This window comes from Larus michahellis, chromosome 5 (assembly GCF_964199755.1).
Source record: "Larus michahellis chromosome 5, bLarMic1.1, whole genome shotgun sequence".
NCBI classification, from domain to species: Eukaryota; Metazoa; Chordata; class Aves; order Charadriiformes; family Laridae; genus Larus; species Larus michahellis.
The window spans coordinates 13,592,023-13,617,559 of record NC_133900.1 but is presented as its reverse complement, the minus strand read 5'-3'; the positions used below and the strand labels follow the sequence as shown (position 1 = coordinate 13,617,559).

At 39.4% G+C, this 25,537-nt stretch overlaps 1 protein-coding gene across 3 annotated transcripts in view; it reads left to right on the top strand.

The window, feature by feature from the left end:
- Positions 1 to 25,537, top strand: part of ARHGAP10 (Rho GTPase activating protein 10) — a 153,501-nt gene that overhangs the window by 11,682 nt on the left and 116,282 nt on the right. The window contains exon 1 of one of the 3 annotated variants that reach the window (XM_074588837.1): positions 4,764 to 4,837. The exons of the other annotated variants lie outside the window; for them this stretch is intronic. Within the exon in view, the coding sequence (XP_074444938.1) occupies positions 4,777 to 4,837 (61 nt within the window). The 5' untranslated portion in view covers positions 4,764 to 4,776. Of the gene's footprint in view, positions 1 to 4,763; positions 4,838 to 25,537 lie in introns of those variants that run through there. 3 annotated transcript variants of the gene reach the window in all.

Genomic DNA, 25,537 nt, shown 5'->3' with positions numbered 1-25,537 from the left:
ATGCCAACCTTGTTATAATGTTCCATGGACATAATGAAATCTACTTCAGATTTGTAAAGTTATTGCAAAGCTTGCTTTATTGAGAAGTTTTTTTCCTCATTGTACGTTTTGTTTGTAGTTCTTTGAAGTGTTTACAAGGAAGATGGCTTTGATACCTTCTTGAAAATTAGTTTGGTATTATTACTGTTGATGCATTTTTAAATATAATGAGGAATTAAAGATGTCAGTCAAGAAAAGCAGTGGTTTTATTTTGGATGGAGCGAGCAACTGGACTACATTAGCAATTAATTTGGTAGCTTCTCCATCCCCCAACTTCTTTCTGGTACACAGAAAAATTTCTCAGAATGGAACTTGACAGTATTTGTAAGCAACATGTAACAGAAGCAAACAGGCAAAGCCCATCCTGAAACAAAAATATCTGATGCCCTAAAAGCATCAAACAAATCCCAATTCTATCAACATTTGTTTCAGTTTCAGTCCTTTTATAAATAAAGCTTTCTGTATATGCTTTCTGGTCCTGTTGTAATAGCTACGATTTGCTTATGTTTAGGATCTTGAAGGCTTGTGAGCAGACAAAAGGGATCGTATGCTTTTGATGTCTCGGATTTGAAAGTAAATCCTTGTGAACAGAATTTGTGTCTTTAAGCATAAACAGAATTATCTTTTGAGAAAGCATGCTGCTGTTCATCATAGAATTTTTTTTTTTTTTCCCTGAGGCCCTCTCCTTCAGTTTCTTTTAAATATGGAAAATTCCTGTATTTTAATAGTGGTCAGGAGCTGATCTCACGTTTCACGAGGACATTATTGAATGGCCTTATCGGAACATTGCTTCCTGGACACTAATAATAGTGTAGTAGCTGAGAGAGATATGAGCAGCTGCCGAGTTTTGTTCTGTGTGCTTGGATGGGTGGGTTGGGGTGGCATTCCCAGAGTGACAAGCAGAGGCACTGGGGGATGCCAGGAAGGAATTTTGCTTGGAAAATAGTTGACATTAGCTCAGTGGTTTGTGCTTCTATCTCTTCTCTCTTGTTCTTCCTTCTGAGAGATCTTAATAGTGTGACTTTTTAGATGATCCATCCCATAGCCTGCCAGAGATTGCTGTTTCCCTCACCTTGTTTAATGTCTTTAGCTGCCTGTTCTGGTGAAAATTTACAGAGCAAACTTATGTGAATCTTCTAGTTTGAATATTGAGGAAAAGCTGGGAACGTCCAATAGCATGGGTTTTAGCACTTGCTAGCATGGAGACATGCTCAGGGTTCCTAAGAGAGTTTGGGATAAAGCTACTAGGACAGAAAAAAGGATGAATCAAGTCCCTTCTGAAGTTATTTAGCTCTAATCCCTTGCTAGGCTTTGGCAGAGGTATGGTTTAGATTTTTAAAATAATTTTTCCTTTGCTTTCATGCACCTGTCGTTGCTTTTTCCTACTCAGTAGTAATTTATTGAGTAGGAGTAATTTACTCAAAGAGCAAGAACAGAATGAATGATGTCTGGTGGTGGTATTGCCACAGGCCACTGATGTTACAGAGGAAGGAGTTCTCTGCTGGCAAGTTAATGACAAAACCAATAGGAATGTTGTTCCTAGGCTTTTTTTCCTTCCTTTTCTTTCCCCAGAGTGAAGTGCCATCTCTCCTAATTGCATCCCTCCCTTACAAAACCTCCAGTGTTACCAACATCACTTGAATTTTTACTCACAGAACAACGAGGGGGGAAAAAACAGGGTTTTTGTAGCCCTAAAAGAAATAGTGGATGGAATATATTGATGTCAATAATTAGTAATGTCAGAGAAAGACAGCATGTTAGTTCTTGTCTTAGGAGTGGTGTGGCAGGGTTTCTTGCTTGCTTGTTTTTTGAAGTTATTCGCAGTCTTTGCTTCCAGAGAGGGACCCATTATAATACTCTCTAGCACAGTTTTCTTTGGTCGTTTCAGAAGGATTCTCTAACTTTTCCAGGAAAAAAAAATCTGTACTATTTTGTACAACATTGTAATATTACTATGATAGTTTTCATTTTTTGAGCATTCTTGAGTGAATTTGCATGGTTAGTTTTCTTTTTCCCCAATGTTTTTTGTTTGCTCAAGCCTGTTTGGTTTGGTTTGGTTTCTGTCAGTCACTATGCAAATTGTTTTGATGCTTTATGGACTATTGCTTCTTTCTGGATCAAAGCCCAGAGGAACATTTTAGTGGTACGCATAGTATAGGGAGCTGATAATTCCTTGGTGTCAGTAAACAGTTTAATTGATTTTTTTGTTTGTTTGTTTTCTTAAGTTATGGTGATGTTTGTCTGTGAGGTGGTTTAATGTTTTTTGGAATGGTTTAGATTCCAGTAAGATACATACTCGTCATTGTAAGTGGGTAATGAATGTGATGGGGAGAATTGAAAGTTGTTGGTTTTATATACGTGCCCTCTGCTGTGTCTAAGTAAAATCAAGTGTGTCTATCTGGCAATGACTAATCCTTCTGCCTATGAAATAATTAAGGAATTTCCCTTCTACATGAATTCCTGATTTACCCTATAATCATGCAGTGAACAGCTTGGTGGGGATTCTTGATAGCAAGAAGTTCCCTATTTAGAGTTGCCGCTAGAAAAACCCCGTGGAAGGAGCTATGTGCAGGAGAAGTCATCAGGAAAATTAAGGTGACGTTGCTTACTTCTGATCAGCCCAGTCACAATCCATTTGGTAATGGTTTCCGGTGTTCTATTTGTGGCATTGTTTTTTCTGTCATGTAAAGTATGTATGTGCAATTTACAATGCATAAGTAGGAGATTATTATCAAAACAAACAAACAAACCTCTTAACCTACATAGCCCTTAAAAAAAAATCCGAAGTGCGTAAGGCATTTTTTTAGATACTAGCCTTTCAACATCCTGTGAAGTAGGTTGGCCTGCTAGTTTTGTTTACAGATGGGTGAAGTGAGAGACCAAGTGATTAGATAAGATTACACATGAAGTCTTTGTTGGAGATAGAGTTAGTAATTAGGAGGCCCTGACATTTGACCTTATTACCCATGCATTAGAATGTTTTACAAAACAGAATAGTTTGCAGACGGTTGGGATTGTATTGTGAATTGTATGACAGTTTCAGATTATCTGTTCAGTTCCCTAAGCAGTGATCAGAACTGTTTTGATGTAGGTACTTGCAAATTTGTAGATGATGTGTTGGATTTTAAATGCTCGGTTTTACCATATAGTCATGTTAAGTGTTCAAGTGAGGCAGTGACTGCATCTGTTTGATTCCTTGTACTCTCTGGAATGTGAAGGACCTGGGACTCTGCTAACTTTGGTGTGCCCTCTTAGAATCGTGAATGTGTGGGCTTCTGCTGTCTGGAAGTGTACCCCAAATCCAGCAGTCAATTTCGAACTACATCTGGTCAGGCAATAATCTACTGGCACTGTACTAGTCATAGTACAGTGGCTTTGACTTAGCCAAACCTTTCCGTGTGCCTAGCAGTATGTCGCAGCTGGTGGCACAGGTGTCTGTCCCACCCTGGGCACATACTGACACTGCTGCTGGTGCTGGCGCTGCTCCCTTGACTTGGTCCTACCTCCCTGCTCCTACTTGCTTCAGTCTGCCTCAGATGCAGGCAGAGCCAGCTGCACCCTTCCAAGCTCACTGCCAGTTTTGGCTCACTTTTCTCCTTTTCCTATCTCAGTGGCCCCACCAACTTAGCCTCCGTCCTAACAGATGGTTACTACTGAGACCAGTCCTAAATTTAGCCCTAAATTGTTCCTTCTGGATCCATCCTTAGTCCAAATTTGGTGACTGCAGCCTTTAGCAGATACAAGCCAAGAAAGGAAATTTTCCTGCCGATGCTAACATCTCTCATCATTTGGCAAACCCTTGCTGAAGCCAGCAATGAGTATTCCTGCTGGCTGCTACCCAGCCCTAAAAGTAATTGACTGAACTTTTGGATCCTTCTCTTTCTGTGTCTTGACAGCAGTAACTAATAACAAATAAAAATTATCTGAAAACCCTGCAAGTGAATCCGAACTCAAGTCTTGCCCTAACACAAAACAGGTGGCTCCCACTGAACTGCAATCTAAATCTTACTTGCTTAGTTCCAGTGTTTTACATTGATTAATTTAGGATAAATGTCTTAAATTAGAGTAGCGTGAATCTTTGAAAAGCAGGAGGGCAGTTTATAAATTATATGTAAAACCAGTGTGGCTTTTGTTTATGCCAGTGGGGAAGAAGATGACAAAATGAGAATCAGAAGCACATTGTGGTTTTTCATGGGCAACAATCAGCAAGCCAGCTTAATTGGAAGTTACAGGTAGTCACAAATTTTTCAATTTTTTAAGGTAATTTGGTATTAGTAATATCAGTTGCCTTTTAAAGCAACTTTCTTAATCTCTATTACTAATAAGGAGAAGAAGATGGTTGTGCTCTGGGTTGACATCAGACCAAGAACGCAAGGGGACTGTTTATGCAGAGGTTCCCATGTGCAGATAGATGCCTGCTTTGCGATTTGGTCTCTGAATTGAGACAGATAGCTGGGGAAGATTCCCTCCCCCCTCCTCTTGCTAACCTTATTTGAGAAAGAAAACATGAGTGCTTTTCCTTTCCTTTTGTATCTGTATAGCTAACTGTAGATGAACAATTTGTCTCATCTGTCTTGGTGGCACTTTGTTTAAAGTTTTAAATACAGAAGGAGTATGTAATGATTTTGTATATCTTTTACTGGGAAAAATTAATTTCAGGGGGGAAAGCTCTGTTCATTTACCAGCCTGTAATTTGGAAATCACCATCTCTTTTCTGCCCTCAGGTCTGTATAAGCTATGCAACATTCTTCAAAACTTACCTTACTACATTTGTCCAAGGTTCCCAGGCTGGTCTTTGGTATGTTTTACCTTGTTTTGATATAGTTTTCTGTGATGTAGAAATTGAAGGGATCAGCTTGTGATACTCGGGTTTGTTTTTAATTTGCTTCTGTTATTGCTGACTCTATACTCTAAATAAATATGAGATCAAATCACTTGTTTTGAAAGAGTGGGCTATACTGGAGAGAAGCCATGATGATGTGCTGTGGGTTTTTGCTGCAGGAACAGAGAGGTTTTTGCAAAGGAGTGAATCTGACCTCCTCTCTATTTTTCTTTAGAGGTTTCTTTCCCTTCAAACTTCTGTCTCTTTTTGATGTCCCAGTGAATCTTTCTCTTGCATCACCTCACAGTTATACAGTACTTTTGTGAGCATCCTTGTGGTCAGTAACATATATTAGTACAAGTTGTGCTTCCAGCTTTAAATGTGCCTGTAAAGAAATAAAGACAAAAAAAGAAACAAATATTGGAGATGTACCGAGGGCGTACATTCACCTAGACGCACAATGGTATTCTGCACCTTGCACACGCGAGGTGCAAAACCATGATGGCAGAAGGTAGAAAAACCCCTGCTGGAGTTTCCAGAGGAAAAGCTACTGCTTTGCAGCACTGTGCCGGGGGTTAGGCGTTATCTCTTGCTGTCAGTGCAAACTTCTGTAAGGGCCAGAGCCTGTCTGTGAGAGACTTTGTCCTGTGCTGATGGTTTTGGTGCAAGGTGGCAGGCGCTGGAACCCCCCTTCCAGTCCCTTCTCGGCCTCTTTTCCATCGGCATCCTTGCCTTGGCTTTCAGGGCTTTTATTTGTGGTTTAGTGACGTGGTATCTTGGGTGTGATGGTAGTTCGTATGCTGAAATGGCTTTCGTGCTGTATACATTTTAATTTTAGTGTTACCATGCTATTGGTATGTCACCTGCTGTTAGCACAGATTAGTTTGCTCTTAGACCCTGGATGCAGGGGTGTCACACAACCTGTAGGTGACTAACGATTGCAGAGCCCTGCTTCCCAGTGTTTGCTCTCATGCGTCTTTGCAGAATGTTTGCCTTCCCTGCCTGCTCTGCCTCTTCTCCTGGAAGATGTAGCTGTCATTTCTATTTAAACAATTATGTGTATAATCTCTTCTCTGCGCTGAAGCAAAGGAGTTGAAGTATAAATTATTGCAGAACTTTTATCGTAAGGTCTCTGGGGAAAGTGGATATTGTGCTTTCATGTCTTGCATGTGTGAGGCTGCAGCGTGTATCCGCTTTACTGACTCTTGCTTAATCAAATGTGCCTATATGCTTCCCCTTGAATAATTTTCCTTTTACTCTTTAAGTTAGACACTTGTGCTTGAAACATTGCCAGAACGTTTAATCACTTCGAATGGGCGGTAATATGAGTAATGTTCATATTGTGATCCTATGAGATCCTGCTGGTATTTGTACATGTGCTTATGTGTTGTATCCTGATATCTGTGTGCCCCTTATCCGTGACAGGAAACGAGGGGAAGAAAAAAAATTACTAAGCAGAAAAACTTGTAATTCAGTCCATATACCTTCTTTGATATGCTGTCCCTTTCCTAGACAGGGTTATTACTTGAATTGCAGGAGTTAAAGTTGAGGGCAGAATAGCCTGAAGCACTCTTTGTCAAACTAACAGAGAAACCTTCACAATAGATATGATTAGAAATAGTATCTGTTTTGTAGCATTCATCATACAGGAAGAGAACCTGATACATTTTGTTGTAAACATGATGGGCAGTATTTTTTATGCATAGTCGGTCACTGAATTCCTGATGGTACTCTGAGGCTTGCTAGCCAGCGATTATTTATGTGGAGTAATTTATGCAGAAAAACTGTCAGCAAAACTACAAGGCTGAGCTGAGCTGGGTGAGATTTGTTATACACCGTGGCCTCGACTAGGGCTTTGGCAAGTGCATCTTTTTTGGATAATGTGAAAGATCTCATCAAGCTGTCTCTGGTAATTAGGTCTGACATAGCTAATACCTGAAATACAGGCAGGACAGTCATGTGGCCAAATCATGGCTTGTCAGCAGTGAATGTGTTTGTATTGAGTTGCCTGTGTTGTTTTTGGGAAGGGACTGCTGCATAAAGAACATCTAGAAAAGTTTTGTAGATACTTGGTCCATTCTATGCTGAAATGAAAGATCCTAGTTCTTCTATGCCCAACGGTTATTTATGTATTTAATTAAAGAGTGTTCCTTGTTTGATAAGAAGAGATTGGTAGATATGCAGACATTGTGAAATACTGCAAACAGGTTGATTTTGAGTATTTGATAGTCAGAGGAAGTGCCTATGGTGTTGTTACCTGAAATAAAAGCCCTCGAAACCAAAAGTAGTTTAGAGAGGAGATACTGCTTTATTCAACGTTGGGTGCTAGGGGGAAAACCCACAAATCTAGCACACCTTACTGCAGATATTCACCCATTATTTATACACAAAATATTCTCATAATTCTGCCTACGTAATACATAACTCCACCTAGGCTTACATATTCATTAGGATGACCAAATAGTCTTTTTCCACATGCGTATCAAATCTTGCTGTGTCGGCAAAACACTTCTGCGCAAGTGTGAGTGTGTCGGTGGTCATTTGGGTAAGGAGACCCTTCTTCACTTTATCCTTTTAAGGTATTTAGTCATCTCAGGACAGTAAAAGTGTGCTGTAAGTTGGCCAACTTCTTGAAGATAGTAAGGATGCTCTTTGAAGTAGCCATAACTCTATCCTAATTGGTATAAGAGTACATACTTGAGGTATAGAAGAACCTTGAAGCGATTAACTACTTCTTGTTATTCCATCCTCAGTGATTAACTACTTCTGGTTGTCTCCTCATTATCACTATCTCTAACATCAGCTCAATGAAAAACTATTTCTACACAGTAAGGAAGTCAGTAGTTAGCTATTTTCTCACACAGTAAGAAGGTTAGTAAGAAACAATTATTTTAGAAACAAAGCAGAGGCCTGTCTTTGGTAACAGTGTCAGTTCCTCCTAGTGCTGAGTGAATTCAGGCGCAGCAACATTTAACCATGGATCTTTTTTATTTACTATTGACCTCCAGTGTTTCCCCCCCCCCTCTTTTTTTAAATGGATTACAATGTTGGATTAAGTAACACTGTCATGTAGTATATTATTAGGTGCTGCTGTTGCTTTCTTTAATGGTTAGGGAAGAAATTTAGGGAAAAAAAAAAGCTGCTAAAGCATAAGTGTGCAGAAATGTCCCCGCGCTTGATAGCTGAAACTGCAGATAACATGACCAAGATTATTTAACTGTCGCAATAGATGAAAGAATCCTCTAGTAACCTGAGATTTCTACTGGCATCATTTCTGTATAAGAAATATACAACGTACAAATGCTGGCTTTTAAGTTTAAGAAAAAGTACAAGGAATTATTTTCTGTTCTCCTATTGCCTTCCTGTGTTCTGTACATCAAAATTTTCTCATTTATATTAAGAAATGAAAGTATATTTAGCTTGCTAATAAATGAAAGAGAGCTGCTTTAAAGCAATTCACATGGAACTTATTCATATTCTAAGCAAATTCCTAAGAGACCTGCTGGGAAGATAAGTACATGATGCAGTCTGGAGTAAAGAGTCTTTTCTCCTTTCTTTTAAAAGAGCTTTGCGTGGGTGTGTTTTGTTGCTTTCTAGCTTTAAGACTTTCTCAATTTTAATTTCCCACTGTCAGAGGAAAAGTCTTTGTGCATCACTGTGGCAAAAAGGCTAAATGGGATATAGTTAGAAACAGTTGTGGTAGCTTTCAACCAAATGTGGCCATTTGCTCAATTGTCTTCATGATTGTTTCCTCCACTTTCTTTTTGAGCTAAAAAAGAAGACATGGCCAACCAAATTAAAAAGTTTACGATTCAAGGAAAGAAGGGATTGGAACAATCTTTGGCATTTTTCTGAATTACACATTCCTGCAGGTAGCGGGAGTCACACAAGTTGAGCAAAACAACTGTGCCTATTAATGTTTTTCTTGGAGCCATGGAATGGATTATGAAATTCCTGCAGTCAAATGAAACTTCAAATATAGAAAACACAAATAAGAAAAAAATGTGGTGAGTTTGTGACTTGCGTTATATGTAGTTTCCTTTTTTCTCTGGTATTTCCAGTTTTCTCAGACTCCTTCAAGCCTTGGACATGGAAAGAACTTGAATGTCTGTCACTGAAACCCCTTGGAAAGCACAAAGAATGCCAAAGCAAAGCTAGGTTTGCAGCTGTCTAAAGCAACTTCCAGCTGATAACCTGGCACTCATACCCTATTCTTTATTACACAAACCTGGCTGCTAGATTGCTTCAGTGCACTGCGCTATGAGCAGCCAGAGGTTCCTTTGGTCCAGCTGATAGGAGGTTAGTCAAGCTTCACTGAAGAAGTGTTAATTCTGGTTTATTGAGTCATCAGCCCCGTTGGTGTTTCAAATAAATAGAAGAAAAACTGGAACAAATGTTTGCATCTGATTCCATTTGGCGTGTTTGGCTGTATCACAGCATATTATTTATGTTGCATCATAGGAATTGGTACTGTGATTTTTATTTTTTTTTCCCCCTAGTGTATTGCTAGCTCTTTTGGTTTTTCCTTTTGTTGTCTTTTTGTTTCTCTATGATTTCTGTGATGTTCTTAGACTTTTTAATTTTTTTTTTATTTTTAAACCAAGTATAAATCAAACTTGTCATTGAAAGGGAGTTTCTTACTAGTATGTAAATGCTAGGTACAGAAATGAAGAAATGATCCACGTGAGAATGAGTGCTATAAAAATGTCAGAATATTGCTTACACAAGCATGAGCGCTTTTTTTTCCCTGAAGATGGCTGGATATCCTGGAAAGTGCTGTAATGCCTTCTGGTTTTGCCAGTTCATATCTTGCTAATCTGTGCGCTGTGAAGAGAGTGAACAGAATGGATAGGGAAGCACGTTGCCTGATGCCTAGTGGAATTTCCCTCCCCTCAATTAGTTGAATCGTATCAATACTGCAGAAGAGTACACCAACATATGTAGAAGATCCATGTGTAGTTTAACTGCCAAAGAGGATATATTGAACTGTTGACACAGCATGGTATACAAAAGTGGAAACTGTGACAACAACTAATATTTAGAAAATGCTGGAGGAACTTCGGGTGCAGCTATGAGCAAATTAAGCTGTTTCCAGCTTTCATGAGTCCTAAGTTACTAAAATAAGCACCTTAATTGCTAACTTTTAAAAGTTTTTAATAAATATTGACTTACTAATCTCACATTTTTACAATGTGAGCGTGACTTGATGGGCATGCCTTCATAGCATGATGAAGAATTTGGCAAGTGGAGGATTAAACATCTGCTTAGTTGCTTGTGATCTAGGTCAGATATGAATCTGGTGATCTGGATAATAAACCCGAAAACTGTTGGCAGTTACAACGCAGTAGACCTTTGCTGTAAATTACAGCTTTGTGAATTTGTCTAACATTATGTAGAAGTGAATGTAGAGTTGTACTGTTAAAAAGAACTTTTAATCAAAATTCTTGAAAAATGTTATTGTGAAATATAGCCAGGAAATGAAACAAAACAAAACTATACATGAAGGTTATATGAGGTTAAGTTTGTTTCACTCAACATTTATTTTAAATGGTGAGTATTGATGAGGATACTAATTTTTTTTATATGTAGTTGAAGCTACTGCTTCTTTAATTTTGCTATATTGAGTCATCAAGGTTAAGATTTATAGTGGCTATCTATTTCTTATAGTGGAAGACCCGATTAAATATTTGTTATAATTCTGCCTCCAGGTCTCATTGGGATTATGCCAGTACCTGTAGACTGATTTGCCTGAAAAGACAGATCCCTCCATCCTGAAAGTGCTATCTTTTACAATATAGATGTCTCTTTCAAAGGTTTTAATTGTAGTTTTGTGTATCTTTTTTCCTGAAGAATAACTAATGCTTTTTTTTTAACATATAAACAATATAAGTTCTACCCATGTTGTTTTAAAAACCAGGTATTTAAGATTCATAGGTATACTCTAGTGAAATAGCTGTACACTGTTTCATTACCAAAGTACCTGTAGCAGAAGTGGTGAGAGTAATGAATGGCGAACTGAATGGCTGAGTATATTGTTCGGTAATAGGTTTTAGGCTGCTGATACCGTAGAGGCTGAGGTACCTTCCTGTGTAATAGCTGGGGCACAGTGTGAGTCAGTGATTTTATCAAAGGCTGTACATGGGATGGAACATAAAACTAAGTCTCTTGAGCCCTCTTTTGCTTCGTGCACAAAGCCAGCTTTCCTAATTCAATATATTTATTTCTACTTTTAAACACAATTTATACATAGGCACTTGAGTACTCGTAGGCATGCATTGCTTTCATTTTTTTTTTTTTTAAATTTTCTCAGGGCATTTCACTAGCATGAAATCATTGCTCCCTGCTCCTTCAAAATCCCTGCCTAACCACAGCAGTTCTGAGCTTGGGAGGCTCAAACCATGACACGTGTATGGAAGCTAGGCAGGTAGTTTGCAGCTAGGACTATGCTGAGAGACCCTGGCCGCTTCCAGATGACTTTTTGATTTGGAGTAAGGAGGTATGTCCCAGTGCTGTGGGGTCTGCAGCCAGACAAGGGACTCTCAGCCATGTGGTGTGAGTGCAGGACACTGATGTGCGCGGCACTTGCCTGCTGCTGAACCGCTATAAATGATGTAATCAGTCATCCTTTGTGTATGTCTTGCTGTAGGTTCATGACTTATCGTTAACCAACAGCAGGTTAGACTTGCTTCATGTTTGAATCCAGTTTTCCTTGCAGTGTTGCTGTGTCACTTAGCTCCTGTGGTTTTTAAAAGAAATGTATGTGATGGGTCGCTTCCTCCATGTGCGCTGCATGTCCTTGGTGGCCCTTTTCCCATGGGTGCAGGATTTGTACAAGCCCAGGGTTGTGTCTTTGCATCTTGGTCCCATGTTTAGTTGTAGAGTTACATTTGCACATGGGGGAAGTAGCAGAAACAAGGCTAATGCTGTATATTGATAAGGGATTTCAGGTATGTCCAGTGAACCTGCTATTTTGCTTAAATTAACAACACTGTTTATAATACACAGTCTTTCTTGGAAAAGAAATCCTGTTGTTGTTATGTGTACATGCTTTATGTCACAAAAGAGTGTCTCAGTTCTGTTGGTGTTGAACAAGAAAAATCTGTTCTTCTCTTTTTTTTTTTTTTTTTTTAAGATCTATTTGCACACTATGTCTCCTAATGCTACTAGTGGGGTTGGTAGGAATGGATACAAAGAGTTTGAGATGCCTTATGAAATACTGGTTTGGGGCGCTAACCAACAGCTTTTCTGCGTGTATTTCTGACAGTTATACCCTTTGAGAATTGAATTCTGTATTTCAGACTGCTTTTTTGTTTGCACTAAATGCAGTATCATGTTTGATCTACTTTTGGAAATACTTGGTGCACTGGGGCAGAGGTTTTGTTTCTGTATGTAGGCCTTTCCCCAGCTCTAATACTCAGCAGTCACATGTGCAGGGGTTATCGTCCTGGTTTGAACTTTGTTCTGGCTTTTGAATGTGCTAAATGCTCCAGGATCAACAAGACAGCAGCTAATGAAAGTACAGGTCATCCGTGTTTAGTTTTGAAGTGGAAACCGGCTGTGTGAGGGGAGATGTATTTCGTGTCACTTCATAATGTGGAAGCAAGTGAGCTGGCTGGACTTTTGTCTGCTGCTCTTCAGGGCTGCTAGCCTGCTTTTGGCTGAATGAATTGGTGGAGGAAGGCGTGGCACTACATGGTCTTTCATGTTTTGTGGTCCAAGTGTAGTTCAAGATTCCATTCAGTGCAACACTTGTGTGCAGTATCTCTCCAAATGCCCTATGTGAGTAATTCTCCTCATGTTTGGGTCATAGTTAGGTGGAGTCTTCCAGTGTCATGAAAAGAAAAATAAAAAAACAAGTTTCAGTTCTTTAGCCCACAAGAACTTTGTTGGGTTGTGTGCTTATGACTGAAGTATAATGCTGTGATAGTGACATAGAGTGTAACTCATCCCAATACTCTAGAATGCATAATGAAACAGATTGTAGAATTGGAAAAAGTGAGATTACTAAATGTTCTATGATAATTTCATTCCAGTCGTTTGAACTATGCATTGATTATCTCAATTTGGGTCATAAAGGTCTGCAATAAGCATGTTTATATAATAAATGGTTTACACTGTGGGTCCGGCAATATATTTTTATATATAATTTGGGGTGTTGGTTGATGAGAAGCTCAACGTGAGCTGCCAATGTGCGCTCACAGCCCAGAAAGCCAACTGCATCCTGGGCTGCATCAAAAGAAGCGTGGCCAGCTTGTCGAGGGAGGTGATTCTGCCCCTCTACTCTGCTCTGGTGAGACCCCACCTGGAGTACTGCGTCCAGCTCTGGAGCCTGCAACATAAGAAGGACATGGACCTGTTGGAGCGTGTCCAGAGGAGAGCCATGAAGATGATCAGAGGGCTGGAGCACCTATGCTATGAGGACAGGCTGAGAGAGTTGGGGTTGTTCAGCCTGGAGAAGAGAAGGCTCCGCAGAGACCTTATAGCAGCCTTCCAGTACCTAAAGGGAGCCTACAGGAAAGATGGGGAACAACTGTGTAGGGGAGCGTAGGGATAGGATGAGGGGTAACGGTTTTAAACTGGAAGAGGGTGGATTTAGATTATATATTCGGAAGAAATTCTTTACTGTGAGAGTGGTGAGACACTGGAACAGGTTGCCCAGGGAAGTTGTGGATGCCCCATCCCTGGATGTCTTCAAGGCCAGGCTGGACGGGGCTTTGAGCAGCCTGGTCTAGTGGGAGGTGTCCCTGCCCAGGGCAGGGGGTTGAAACCGTGTGATCTTTAAGGTCACTTCCAACTCTAACCATGCTATGATTCTGTGATAATATCGAGTCAGGCAGATTCTCTCAAATTTGTGCCTGTGTCCTGCCTTTTTTTTTTTTATTTTTCCCTATTTCTCTTGTTTCAATTTTGAAATTTCTTTAGGTAGTCAAAACAAACAGGACGATTTTTCTATTCAGTGAAAGGCTTGGTCCTGACTCTACCTTTGCTGATAACTAAAAAATGTTCATAGACATATAAGTGAGAAGATTCAAACAAAATCTGTGTTTTAGCTATGCATCTTACTAGTTATTTCTGACATAGGTGCAAATATCCTGGCTTTGGTGGAATGAATTCGGAAAAAAAAAACAACAAACCAAACAAAAATCCAACACGACAGTTTACAGGCAGTTTTCTCAGTAGATCTCTCGCTCTGAAAAGCTGGAGTTGTGATGTTGGTATGGAGAGCTTTATTATTGACCAACAAAGATCCTTGATACCTTTTCTCCGCCATTCGTGTATTATCTCGCTCTCAGTCAACACAAATAAGAACAAAGGTAAATAGGAGTCAGTGAGTCTGTGTAAAACCGGGATTGTTACATTTCTCTTAGATGGACACTCCTGCTCTTGAAATAGCGTTACAGAACACCTCTGTCATAAGATGAAATGAAGTGGCAGTTACAGGTCTGTGCGTACTATTTTTTTTTTTTTCCCCCCAATGGAGTTTGTACCATATGCAACTACTCAAAACCCACCCCATGTTTGTTTTGGCTGGTCTCAACCCTGAAAATTTCTCATGGACCTTGGTCTTTTGGAAAGAAAGGTAGGGGAGCTTATAATTTTGTGGAGTTGCAATGAGCCACATCTATCAGGTTTTGCAGGTTACTGTGGGTCTGGTGGACCGCAGTTGGAGGATCACAAGCACAGGGTAGGCATACAGCTCTAAACTTTATCAACAGGGTGAATCCTGACCTAAAGTGCCAATTCAAAAGTGAAGGAGCCTTAGTTGCTGAAGCTAATGAACATTAAAAGCTTAGTGTTCTTTGTTACATAGCTTCTGACTGATCCTGCCTGAGATTTTTGTGCTACCTTGGCCTTCATCTGTGCAGGACAGTGGGAAACAATACTATCGTGATGCTGTAATTTTTTTTTTTTAAATGCAGGTAAGAGCAAGTTCAAACCTAGTGTGGCTGTATCAGGGGCCTGGCCTGTGCTGCTGAGTCCCACTGAGCTGCGTCATCTGCCTCTCGTCTCCCTCCCCGGAGTTTGGAAGGTGCTACTTGTGCAATTGCTGTCCCACCCAGTTATGAGATTCTCTTTTGCCTACCTGCAAACTTTCCCCAGCAAAGTGTCTGAGAAAAGCAGAAGTGTTGTATGTAGACAATCTGTGAAGCAGGCAGGGTGCCATGGTCTGTGACTCTTGATACTGTTTTGTACTGGTCATACTCAGCAATGGAATGGGTTGTGTATGTGTATTGCCTCTTGTTCTTGTCAATCACAGAAAAGTGCCAGTTTAAATGGACAGAGTAGAAAATGGTAATCTGAGTTTGACTAATGAATATAGAGCCTAATGCTGCTGAAGAATCCCATTTACTTTAACACATCAGCTGTGATATTCCAAAATGTGCGTTCTTTTCCCCTGCTTCAGGAATAATTTTACTATGAAACCTGGACATGAGAAGAAACATTAGTAAATGAAGGAAGAAATTGCGCTGAGGAGCTTTAAGTGTAGGGATTATTTTTTGGTGCTAATTGGGACTAGAAAGTGAGATTAACAAGGAATTTTAAAGCAAATGTGTTAGTTGGCCATGTCCATTTTATGGACATTTTATTGATACCGTAGTCCCACAACTACAAAGCAGCAGTGCAGAACAAGTGACATATAAAACTGGGATTCCTGACTCCTTTCCTTTGGGCACTGTCACCTTTTGTGGCAAACGAGCCATGAATTACATAAAATAAGGTTTGAGCAAATGAAAGTGTACTTGATTTGTCTTGTGATAGACTCTCTTCTTTCATCACAAAACTATTGCCAGCTCTTCAAAAGCTTGCCATGGGATACCTGCTTCACCATATTCTACTGATTTTGTTTTGGTTTTTTTTTAAATACATGCTTGTTGAGTAGCACTTGAGCATGCTGTTGTTGCAGGATTGAAGTTGACCTGGCAAAGCATCTATGTCATTGCTCTGTAACAACAACTTCTAGCTGTTGCTCCAAGTGCATGAAGTTTTCTCATAAAGGTGGTTCTCCAGACACACAAAGTAAACTGTTCCCAAAGCTAAAAAATGTTCTTCACAGATTCTTCCAGTTAGTTGTCTGAAGCTGCCTGTGGGAAATACTAGCAGAATTTTGGGAACAGGCTTTGTCAGTTGAAGAGCAGAGGCTGCTGTGAGTTGGCTGGGTCAAGGATACTGCATTCATTCATGGTGGTTCTTCAGGGGAAAGAACAAACTTTTCAAGTATGCTAATAGATGGTTATCTTACACTAAGGAGACCAGCTGTGAAATGTTTGCAGAGACTATTGGTGGATTATTATTTTTTTTGTTATTTCATTTTGGTTATGTTTTTTAATGGAGGAAGCATAGCAGGGTGTCCAACCACAATAAATGTCTATGTAGCTGTACATATAATGCATGTTTTTCTTGTGTGTGTATTTAAAACAAAGGTGTTTAGATTACAGGGACACTTGGAAAGGTGGGTGGGATTAAATTTCTAGTTTGTATTCTGCATCTCAGATGGTCAGATAGCTGTTGTCTGCTGAGCAAGATTGGGCATGGTTGTGGTGAGACAGGAGACCAAAACCTGAGGGAACACTTTTATGCCTGCTGTAACGATTGCTGTTTCTCTAGCTACAGAACTTGTTTGAGTAGTTGTAGTAATGCTTTCTTTCAGGTTTTATCTTTCTGAGGGAGGAGAGAAGAATAGCACTGTTTCAATTCTATAGGACAAGAAATGTGTTTTCCATTGGAAAAGTAAGTTTTAATAGTGCATCCTTTTTAATACTATGTTAGGTACTTAAAGAAGGGAGGAAATATTGCATTATAGCTAAGACCCGTGCTGTCCTGTGACTTGACTTAGCTGAGTAATCACTGCGCTGGCAGTCAGTCTGTCTTTCGCACTCTTGCTTTCAGCTTATGACTTTGAATATATGGAAAGTCTGTGCCTCTTTCATGTTAGTCTGACTTGTACGTTTTCTTTTTCCCTTGAGTGTGGGAGGGAACAGGCTACTGAAGGAGCCAGATTGAAAGGTCTAATTTAGGGAAATATGTATCTTGCATTGTCCAATACCTCTGACACTCCCATGTCTGTTGAAATATGGGGTTAATTTAGTTTTTTGCCGCTCAGATGACTCTTATCTCATAGGTAATTTGTGTGTTTTGATAAGGAACTTTGATAAGTATCTCTAAAGGTTTTGGTTTTGCAGCTGGAATCAATATAATATAAAATTTAGGAGAAATCAAGGGGTGTTGCATTAGGAAAGACACAGTTTGGTTGTTTTTTTTTTTTCTTTTTACTGAAAAGAAAAAGTCGAAGAGAAGGGAGAGAATAAAAAATAAAATAAAATTTAAAAAAATCCCCCCCATGACCAGGATCAGGTTTTTTTTTTAATGTTGATTGATGATGCTACAGAGTTACTTATAAGTCTTCCTTAAGTATTTCTGCATGCTTTTAGGAATATGTATCCTGCTCTGACTCTATGACCGTTTTTGTCACTCGTGCTAATTAGAAAGCTTTAAAAAAGGAGAAAGGGGTTTCGTCTGTCATCCAGGCGAATTTCTAGTTTATTTTAAATTTTGTTCTCCCAACTAATTTTTTTCTTCTTGAAAGAGAGTACTAAAAATAGAGAAATAAAATCCATCTCCCTAAAATAGAGAGGCTGCAAATTGTTACAGAAGGATGCAATAACCGGAGTGTCCAGCATGGGTGGTTGTCATTCAAGCCCCCAAAGCTTGTCTTAAATGTGGCTTTGCTAAGTTAAGGTTTTCTCCTGCACTTCTCTTTTGCACAGAGACCCCCATGATCCTACTGCTGTTATACCAAGATTTCTGGGTTATAGGTTCCTGCTAATCCTTTTTCCTCTAGAGACTTGAGAATCTGTGACTCAAAGTGACTTTGCTTTCAAAACCAAAGTGCTTATTTTTTAAAGGCCTGTGATATACTGAAAAAAGGCTTAAAAAAATACTTAAGTGCCTATTTTTCCGTAACAGCCTGGGTTTTTTTTCTTTGCAGAGATCAGAAGTTTCCATGTAGCAATTTTGTCACCTACATTTAGTTTCAAAAGACATAGGCTGGTCACTTGAGACTGAAAATCTGTTGATTTGCCTCCAACCAGAGATTGGAGAGTATTTCAGTACCATCTCTTTAGATCTACAGAAAATGAATGATTTAAATCTGCTTATTATTTTTAAGTCAGTTTACAAAAGAGCCTCTTTCACCGAAATCTCTGCCAAACAAATTGCTTTCTTGTTGATTTTGTGCTCTACATGCATAAACTGAGGTGAACCACATGGCAGTTGGGCAAGTTGAATGGTGATTTTAACTGGTAACATTTTGTACTTTTTTGGTAATGTTTGGGGGGGACAGAGGGTGGGACAAACACAGGACAACTACTTAGTCTTTTCTATCAGCCTGGCAAAATTTAGACCTAGTCAGGCAATTATACCCCACATAATATTTCATGTTTGGTGCCTTTCTTCAAATTTTTTTGTTTGGTGTCATGGATTTTAAGTTAATTACTTTCCTTTCTTCCATTGTCTTGGTTGTTTTCTGCTTGATTCCAAGCTTGATGTATGAATAAATAATCTGATTTAAAAGCCACGCACATTTAAAGTTTTGTGAGCAGCCAGGACAGTTTGTACCAGAGAGTGCTAAAGCTTGGGCTATAAAGCCAGTACAGCTGGAGTGCAGAACGATAGACATGCAGTGTTTATCCTACAGTCTCAAGTTGAATAATTAACATATGCCGCTGATGAATGTTCAGCGGTCAGCCTGCAGCCAGACAGACCACCCTTTTATCCCCGGTGCTCTCTCAGACCAGCTGGATAATAGATCTTGTGAAACTGGCAAATTTGCTGAGGGTGCACTCAATCCCACGGTCCATGTTATATTGCTAGCTGTGTGGCATAGAGTAGCAATAATCTCTTCATGTATAATTTCAGCATAAGGTTTCAAGTGATGAGTTTTGGTAGTTTCAAGTGATGAGATTTGTTGCTTCATACCTCTCCAGAACAAGTCCAGTCTCTGTGGGACTGGGAATTTGAAGAAGAGGAGTAGATAATTTTCAGCTATAAATTCTTGGAGTGTGGTAGGGCCTGGCAGTAGCTGCTTGTACAGACCCTTTAGACAAAATGCTGCAGACAGGCTTAGGAATCATGCAGTTATGCTCCTTCTAATAAATGGCAGCAGCTGTTTTCCTGCTGCTCTCTATTGCTTCAGCAGCTGTGGCATCAATTCAGTCACGTCTCTGAGTGGCGCAGGAACTGGGTATCCTGGTGGGTGACATGCTGTGGTGGTTCTTTCCCTGTGCCAGTTTAGAGGGACTGTTACGGTACAACATAGGTGTGGGGGGGTTTCATGGAAGGGCAGTGAGTGCCTTTTCCCTTCAGTGGGGCATGAGATGCTAGGCTTTATGCTGAGTACCAAGTGGAGCTGGAGGTGACATTTCTTCTCAGAGCCCACCTACTTGGCAAGCCCCAGCTACCCTGTAAAGGGGCTTGTTCTGCACTGCCCAGTTTGCAATGTTAGGAAGTGTTGTATTGACTGGTCTCCTGCTTATTCTCAGTGCTGTTTTGGGTTTAAGAGTTTTTCACAGTTGTCAAACCTGCGGTCTGCCTTCTGGCTATTGAGAATAACTCTTAAGTGTCTTGTGGTTTTGATTTGCTTTATAACTAGCATTTCTCCTGGTACATTTGTTGGTAGTGCTTTTTCTTGATCCTATTGTAAGATAAGCATCATAGAAGATGTGACATACCTTCTTTTTTCTTTTAGGTGATTTTAAGTGATTTGATTTTGTTTTTTCTCTATAGAACAATTCTGTGTATGTAGTTGTACATGCTGTGCATGACTCCCTGTGTTGTACAGATACGGTATGTTCATTGGTGAAAGCCGAAGCATTTCCATCAGACTGTGTAATTCATCATCCCTTATTTGTATGGTAGTATTTTCAGGCAACATCCTTGACATATGGGGCTCTCCTGTGAGTATTGTACATAGAGCATAGATTGTCACTGTCCCAGCAACTCCTCATTTGAGCTATTAGGCTGGTAGAATGTTTGGGTTTTTTTGTTTTGTCTTGTTTTAGAGAAGGGAACCTATGCTTAGATTTTTAACTTGACAACATTTGTGGTCAGTTTTGCGTCAGCTTTAGTCTTCTGCTCCCCTTTTATCCAGTTCTTGCTTTCTCTGACACGTGCAGGTAATGCTCTGAGTATGCTGAATGTGTCTGGGTGAGTAAGACTGATGATAAGCAGGGACAGTACTTGAAGATAAAGTATTGTTGGTGGGTACAGGGAAGAGAGGCAAAGCAAAAATCAATACTTCCTGTTTTATAAACAAATTCTCAGAAGCTTAGTAATGCTTCAACCCCAGAAATGGGAATAGAAACTTTGCAAATCCAATTAATTTTCTCTTTGGAAATGCTGGCTCGCTCTTTCACTCCGTTTTCCTCAGCTTCCATCAGTGAAACTCAAACACTACTGAACCAAGTACTGAACTTCTGTACTCCTACTCTATTCTATAAAGTGTTCCTCATATCATCAAAGTGGTGAGAACAGTTCACTTCCAGTGCAGGAAATACATAGTAGTTACTAAGGGAGGTTGTGAATAGTTTTGTGGTATTGCTCGACTTATGCAAGAAACTACATTATCTTTTCTCTCATGAAAACACCCTGTGTCAGAAATGCAGAGTGCACAGTAATGCAGCTGAAACAGTTCGGTTATGGAAAAAATCAAAAAAGTTACATAGGTTAGTACTTTCACTCTCAAATTATACGTGTTACGCTCATTTGAAAATAAAATCAGCTTGACTTTTCTCTAAAACTGAGATAGTAAATTTAAGCTAATTGGTGTGTCAAAGCATAAAGGGCATAAATAATCTAAAAAAGATTCTTACTGTATTATATATGGGAAGCCTTCCTTTTGTTTGAAAACAGAACAAAATATGAAAGCTGTATTAGAAAACTATACAAATGGGTTTGTTTCTTGCTTATAAGTTATGTTGGTACAGCTGTGTAGTCTTGCAAGATGTTTCTCTCGTGCCTTGTGCATCTTGTGAGGATATGGTGGTTGCTCTTGACTATCCTAAATTGCTTTTGCTCAACTGTTTTGTTTTGTTTTTTTTGATCATTTAGTGATCATTAATAATTTAGTGATTTGGGAAACAGTTGCCACTGGTATCTAGATTGGAAACTCATTTTGGAGAAATGTACTGAAATCCTAGAGCAGTGAGGCTTTCACATGCTTGTGTGCCAGTTACTTCAAGGTCAAAGGTTTTTTTCCTAATCAGAGTTAGCAAGTTTGACTGTGTGTCTCTCTTACGTACATAGTAATATCCTACAATTGGTTCATTGGCCTCTTGTAAAGTTTCTAATCTGAAACTGACAGAATAATTACAGGATTTCTTTGGGCGTACAGTTCAAAGTATTGCACAACTGTCCAGACCAGAGATAAGTATTCGGCATGTACCATACTACATAGTTGACTATTTAAATAAATATTTCCTGGCAAGCTCTGTTAGTGATTATTGATGGTGGGAGCAATAATTTATTCCTCTGCCCAGGCAAATAAATTGCAATAATCAGAGAAGCTGGCAGGTGAAATGATGCTGGAGCATCAGAGCTTCCTCTAGCAACAACTTCAAAAGAGTAACAGTGAGAGGGGAGTGGAAGGCTCATCCTTTGCTTTCACATTTCATGTATTTCAGTGCTTTCTACTTTTTCTATTTATTTAAAGGAATCCTGTGGTGTACGTATATGGTTTTGGTCTAACCTAATTAGAAGCTTCAGTTTTAATATGGTTTAGCCAGAAAAAGCTCACGTGAGAGCTATCAGAAAAGCTTCCTTTTGACACACAACTATTTTGCTGCTTTATGTGTAAAATCCTCATTTGACAGTTTTGGAAAAATGTGTAGCAAAACCTTTTTATGATTTGGGCATCTAGTTTAGCAACCCACTGCAATGCTGTCTGGTGCTTTTTCTGGAAACTCTATATGACGTAAGTACAGGCTGCTGCCAGCTGTTTTCTCTGTCAAAACTTGGATTCTTTTCGCTTCTGTGACTAGCTACAGCAAAGCTGTTCTTGAACTCTTCCCTCTTCGGGGTCTGTTGTGGTCATTCCGTTCTTCTTGATGCTGAAGATCCACCCTGACTTGCCTATGGTGGACGAAAAAGTCTGTACCTCAATAAAAGGAGTTTAATATAAATCTTGCTAGAATTCCTACCCTCTGCATTTTGAATTTGGGTACATTTTTTTTGTGTGTGTAGAAATGCACTAATTTGTCAAGTATTTTCCAAAATGTACTCATACTGTCACCTTTTAATTAATAAATAAATAAATAGCCTGAAGGTTGGGCACTTGGCCATTACTTGTTGAATTATAGATCTCAGCTGCTCATTTGTCTGATTCCTCATTGTGTTTTCCTCCGTCCTCTCCTACTTGAATCCTGTTGCACTTGGGAAACTAAAGCTGTATTATCTAAGGTCTTTCTCAGCCTACTGGAATAATTTTGCTTAATTTTCATGACTCATGAGCGGAGGAACTGGCAAAAATGTAACTTTATTTTCTGAACCTTTTATGATCTTACTGATGACAAAGTATTTGGTAGCCATTTCATGTAACACTCTAATTATATGTGTGCGGGTGTGCTGAGCCGTGTTTGGACATGTTTTGTAGTGGAGAAATCATAGTATCTTGCAAGTTTGATCTCCTTGTGGGTTTTTGTCTACATATGAATTGTTCAAACAGGCAGTAATTCCATACAAGTGACAATGTTTTGAGGCATCTGCCGTTTTGAAGAGAGAAAACATTGTGAATGACGTTTTTTTGGTTTTTTTTTTTTCCAAAGGTTTTCATGTTTAATGTTGACATTTCTGCAGACTTGATATCCAGCTTCATAAAATATTTCCAACCATCAGTTGAACAGCATATGCTTTTAAAGATGATAAAAATACTTGCTCTAGTAATTCACTAGGTGGCTACCAGCTCTCCTTGTGCTTTGGCTGCCCACATCCCATTATGGAGTCGTCTTCTGACTTCTCGTGAAAAGCACTAACACTTGCATTGTTTGCAGGTGGCTGGAACTAAGCAGGCAGAGAGCTCTCTCTGGAAAAAGGCCTTTATTGCATGAAATCCTGTTGAGGATTAATTTAGCTACAAACTCTGGGGAGATTTTTTTTTTTCCTTCCTCCCTTGCTTGCTGCTGTGGAGGAAAAAAGGTCTTGCTGAAACTATTTATTGGATGTGAACACTCCAAGATGATGTTCATGCTAAATGGCAGCAGATGCAGCGTGTGAAAAACCTGCAAGCTGGATGTTTGCTGTGACCTTCCCATCCCAGGCTGAGCTGTGCTCCCCCTCCAACTTTCTCAAACCCGTCAAGTTTCACTTGCACGTGTGCTTTCTAAGACAATAAACTTCAAATAATGAAGTCAGTCCTGTTTCTTGGAAGTGGGAAATCTGTGTGCCCTGGTCAGGTCTTCCCGCCGGTTGGTGTAACAACTTTAGCTGACCGCCATGAGTGAATTTTCATGACTGAAGAAATTAGGTAGACATGTCCTGTTAGTTATTTGGATTTTGAAAAGTAAAGTGCTCTGAATTCAGAGAATATTTCATTTAAGATGAGCTGTGAGGGGTTAATTCTTCATTGTCCATATTCAGAGTATAGATTTGATAAAGTGGGGTTGCCCCACAACCACTGTCTTATAAACTCTTTTGGAGGTTGGAGAATATAATGGAAGAATTGAGCTCCTACCCAACAGTGAATTGACCTTTTCTTTTGCAATCAAAATAATATTTCAACACAATATATTCTGGTTTATGTAAACACTATAGTTATTGTGTGGGAAATGTCTGGGGAAGAAAGCAATACTCCTGGATTAAAACAGTCATAATGCTGATGTTGGATAAGTATCCATAATAATAATATTTAACAATAAACACATTTTTTTCCTGTAACTACTTTATTTCTTTTACAGAAGTTCCCAGTTGAGGGAACTAGCACAGATATCTAGCACAATTTTTCATCCTTAGGCAGTACGGTCTTCTGATTTCCTTGCTAGTGGACACCCTTGCTTGTCTGCAAATTTTGCTTGAGACATCAATAGCTTCATTTAGGATATAAATGGTTTGTGGAACAGGAATGTAGTCATCCTACAGAATAAATATGAGTAAAGAAACCATGAATAAATGTAGGAGGGCCTTCAAATTTATGGTGTTTGACAAGAATTTGAATTTAGTGATCAGAGTTGTCTTATAAAAGACAAGTCAGTTTTAAATTTCTGCTAGAAAATTCACTTCCAGAAGTGTAATCTCACCTTCTGAATTCATACATGTTTACATTAATAATAGTAAAATTCTGATGTCTGAAAAGGAATGTTTTCATCTCACGTTTTCTAATTCAGTCACTTTTGGAAGAGAGTCCCCAGCTCTGTGCAAGTTACAGAGCTGAAGGTATTGTAGAAAGTTTTACCAGTGAAAGCTTGATGGTACATCCATTTTGATATTCTGTATTCAAACTGTTGCTTCAGGACTGAGGCAGAGTTTTCTTTTGGGAACAGATTATATACACATAACATTGGTGTCCATCTTGCTACCATTTGGTGCAGCGCTGCATAGGGAAACCTTTGCAGAAAATTCTGAACTAGTTTTTTTATCTTTGGGAACCGTGTGAATTTGGTGGAATGCTCTCATAATTTTCTGCACTGTGAATTTGTTTTTCTTAGTTCTTGCTTTCTAATTTACTACTTCTTTTGGTCTGTTTTGGTTGTCAGAGACACGGAGGTTGTAAGGATCAGGAAGATGGTTATGATTCCTTTGAAGGCAAATTATCTTTGCAGTACTCCACAGTAACTTCCATCACAGTTGCCTGACCATTCAGCAGAGTCTTTAGGATATAGGTCTTATGTCAGAGTGGTTGCAGGAATGTTTCTCCACCCCTAAAGCAGTGAACTTATTGGGAGGGTTGTAGCTTGCCTTTTTCTTTCATGAACTGTAATTTACGATGTGTTCCTCAAGAGCAGAACTGAAAAAATAGTCACCATCTGAGCTGGCAGAGGGGTGCGTTTTTTTGTAAGAGCTGTTGGAGATGCTCTGGGAGAGCCTTAATCTCGGCTGAGATCCTGAGTGTGCAGTTTTGCCTAACGCCTGTGATGCAAAGAGCAAAATGCCCTTGGCAGGGTGGAGTAGCGCTGGCTTGCTGATTTCAAAGATCCAGCTCGGAAGGCAAATAACCAGAGCGCAAGAAGGTGTGGTGCAGCCGAGGGACGATACCAGCATGATTTGGCAGTTTGCCCATACCCAGAGAAGATGCTACTTTGTGCTGTTTCATATATGGTAATTAATGTGGTAATTGGTTGTTTCTCGATGTAGGGGAATGGGGAGTTTGTACCCTTGTACTTGCAAGGGTAGAAAGAGGAGAAATGAGTTAAGTCTGTTTTCACTGGTAAAAGTTGGAGAACTAGGGAAGATGGATAAAATGGTGTGTGTTTTATGTTATTATGCTGCATACTTTCTATAGGAGAAAACAACGGTTGGAGGTTATGGCCTTTAAACCATTTTGCGTTATCTATGAAAATAAGAGTCTATTCTGCTAAAATCTGAAAGCTTTCTTAACTTCCCTGTTTTGATTGATGAGGAGCGTAGTGGCACTTGGATGATGGGATTATGCATTTGAAAGAAGGAAAATCGTAAAATACGACAGAAAGA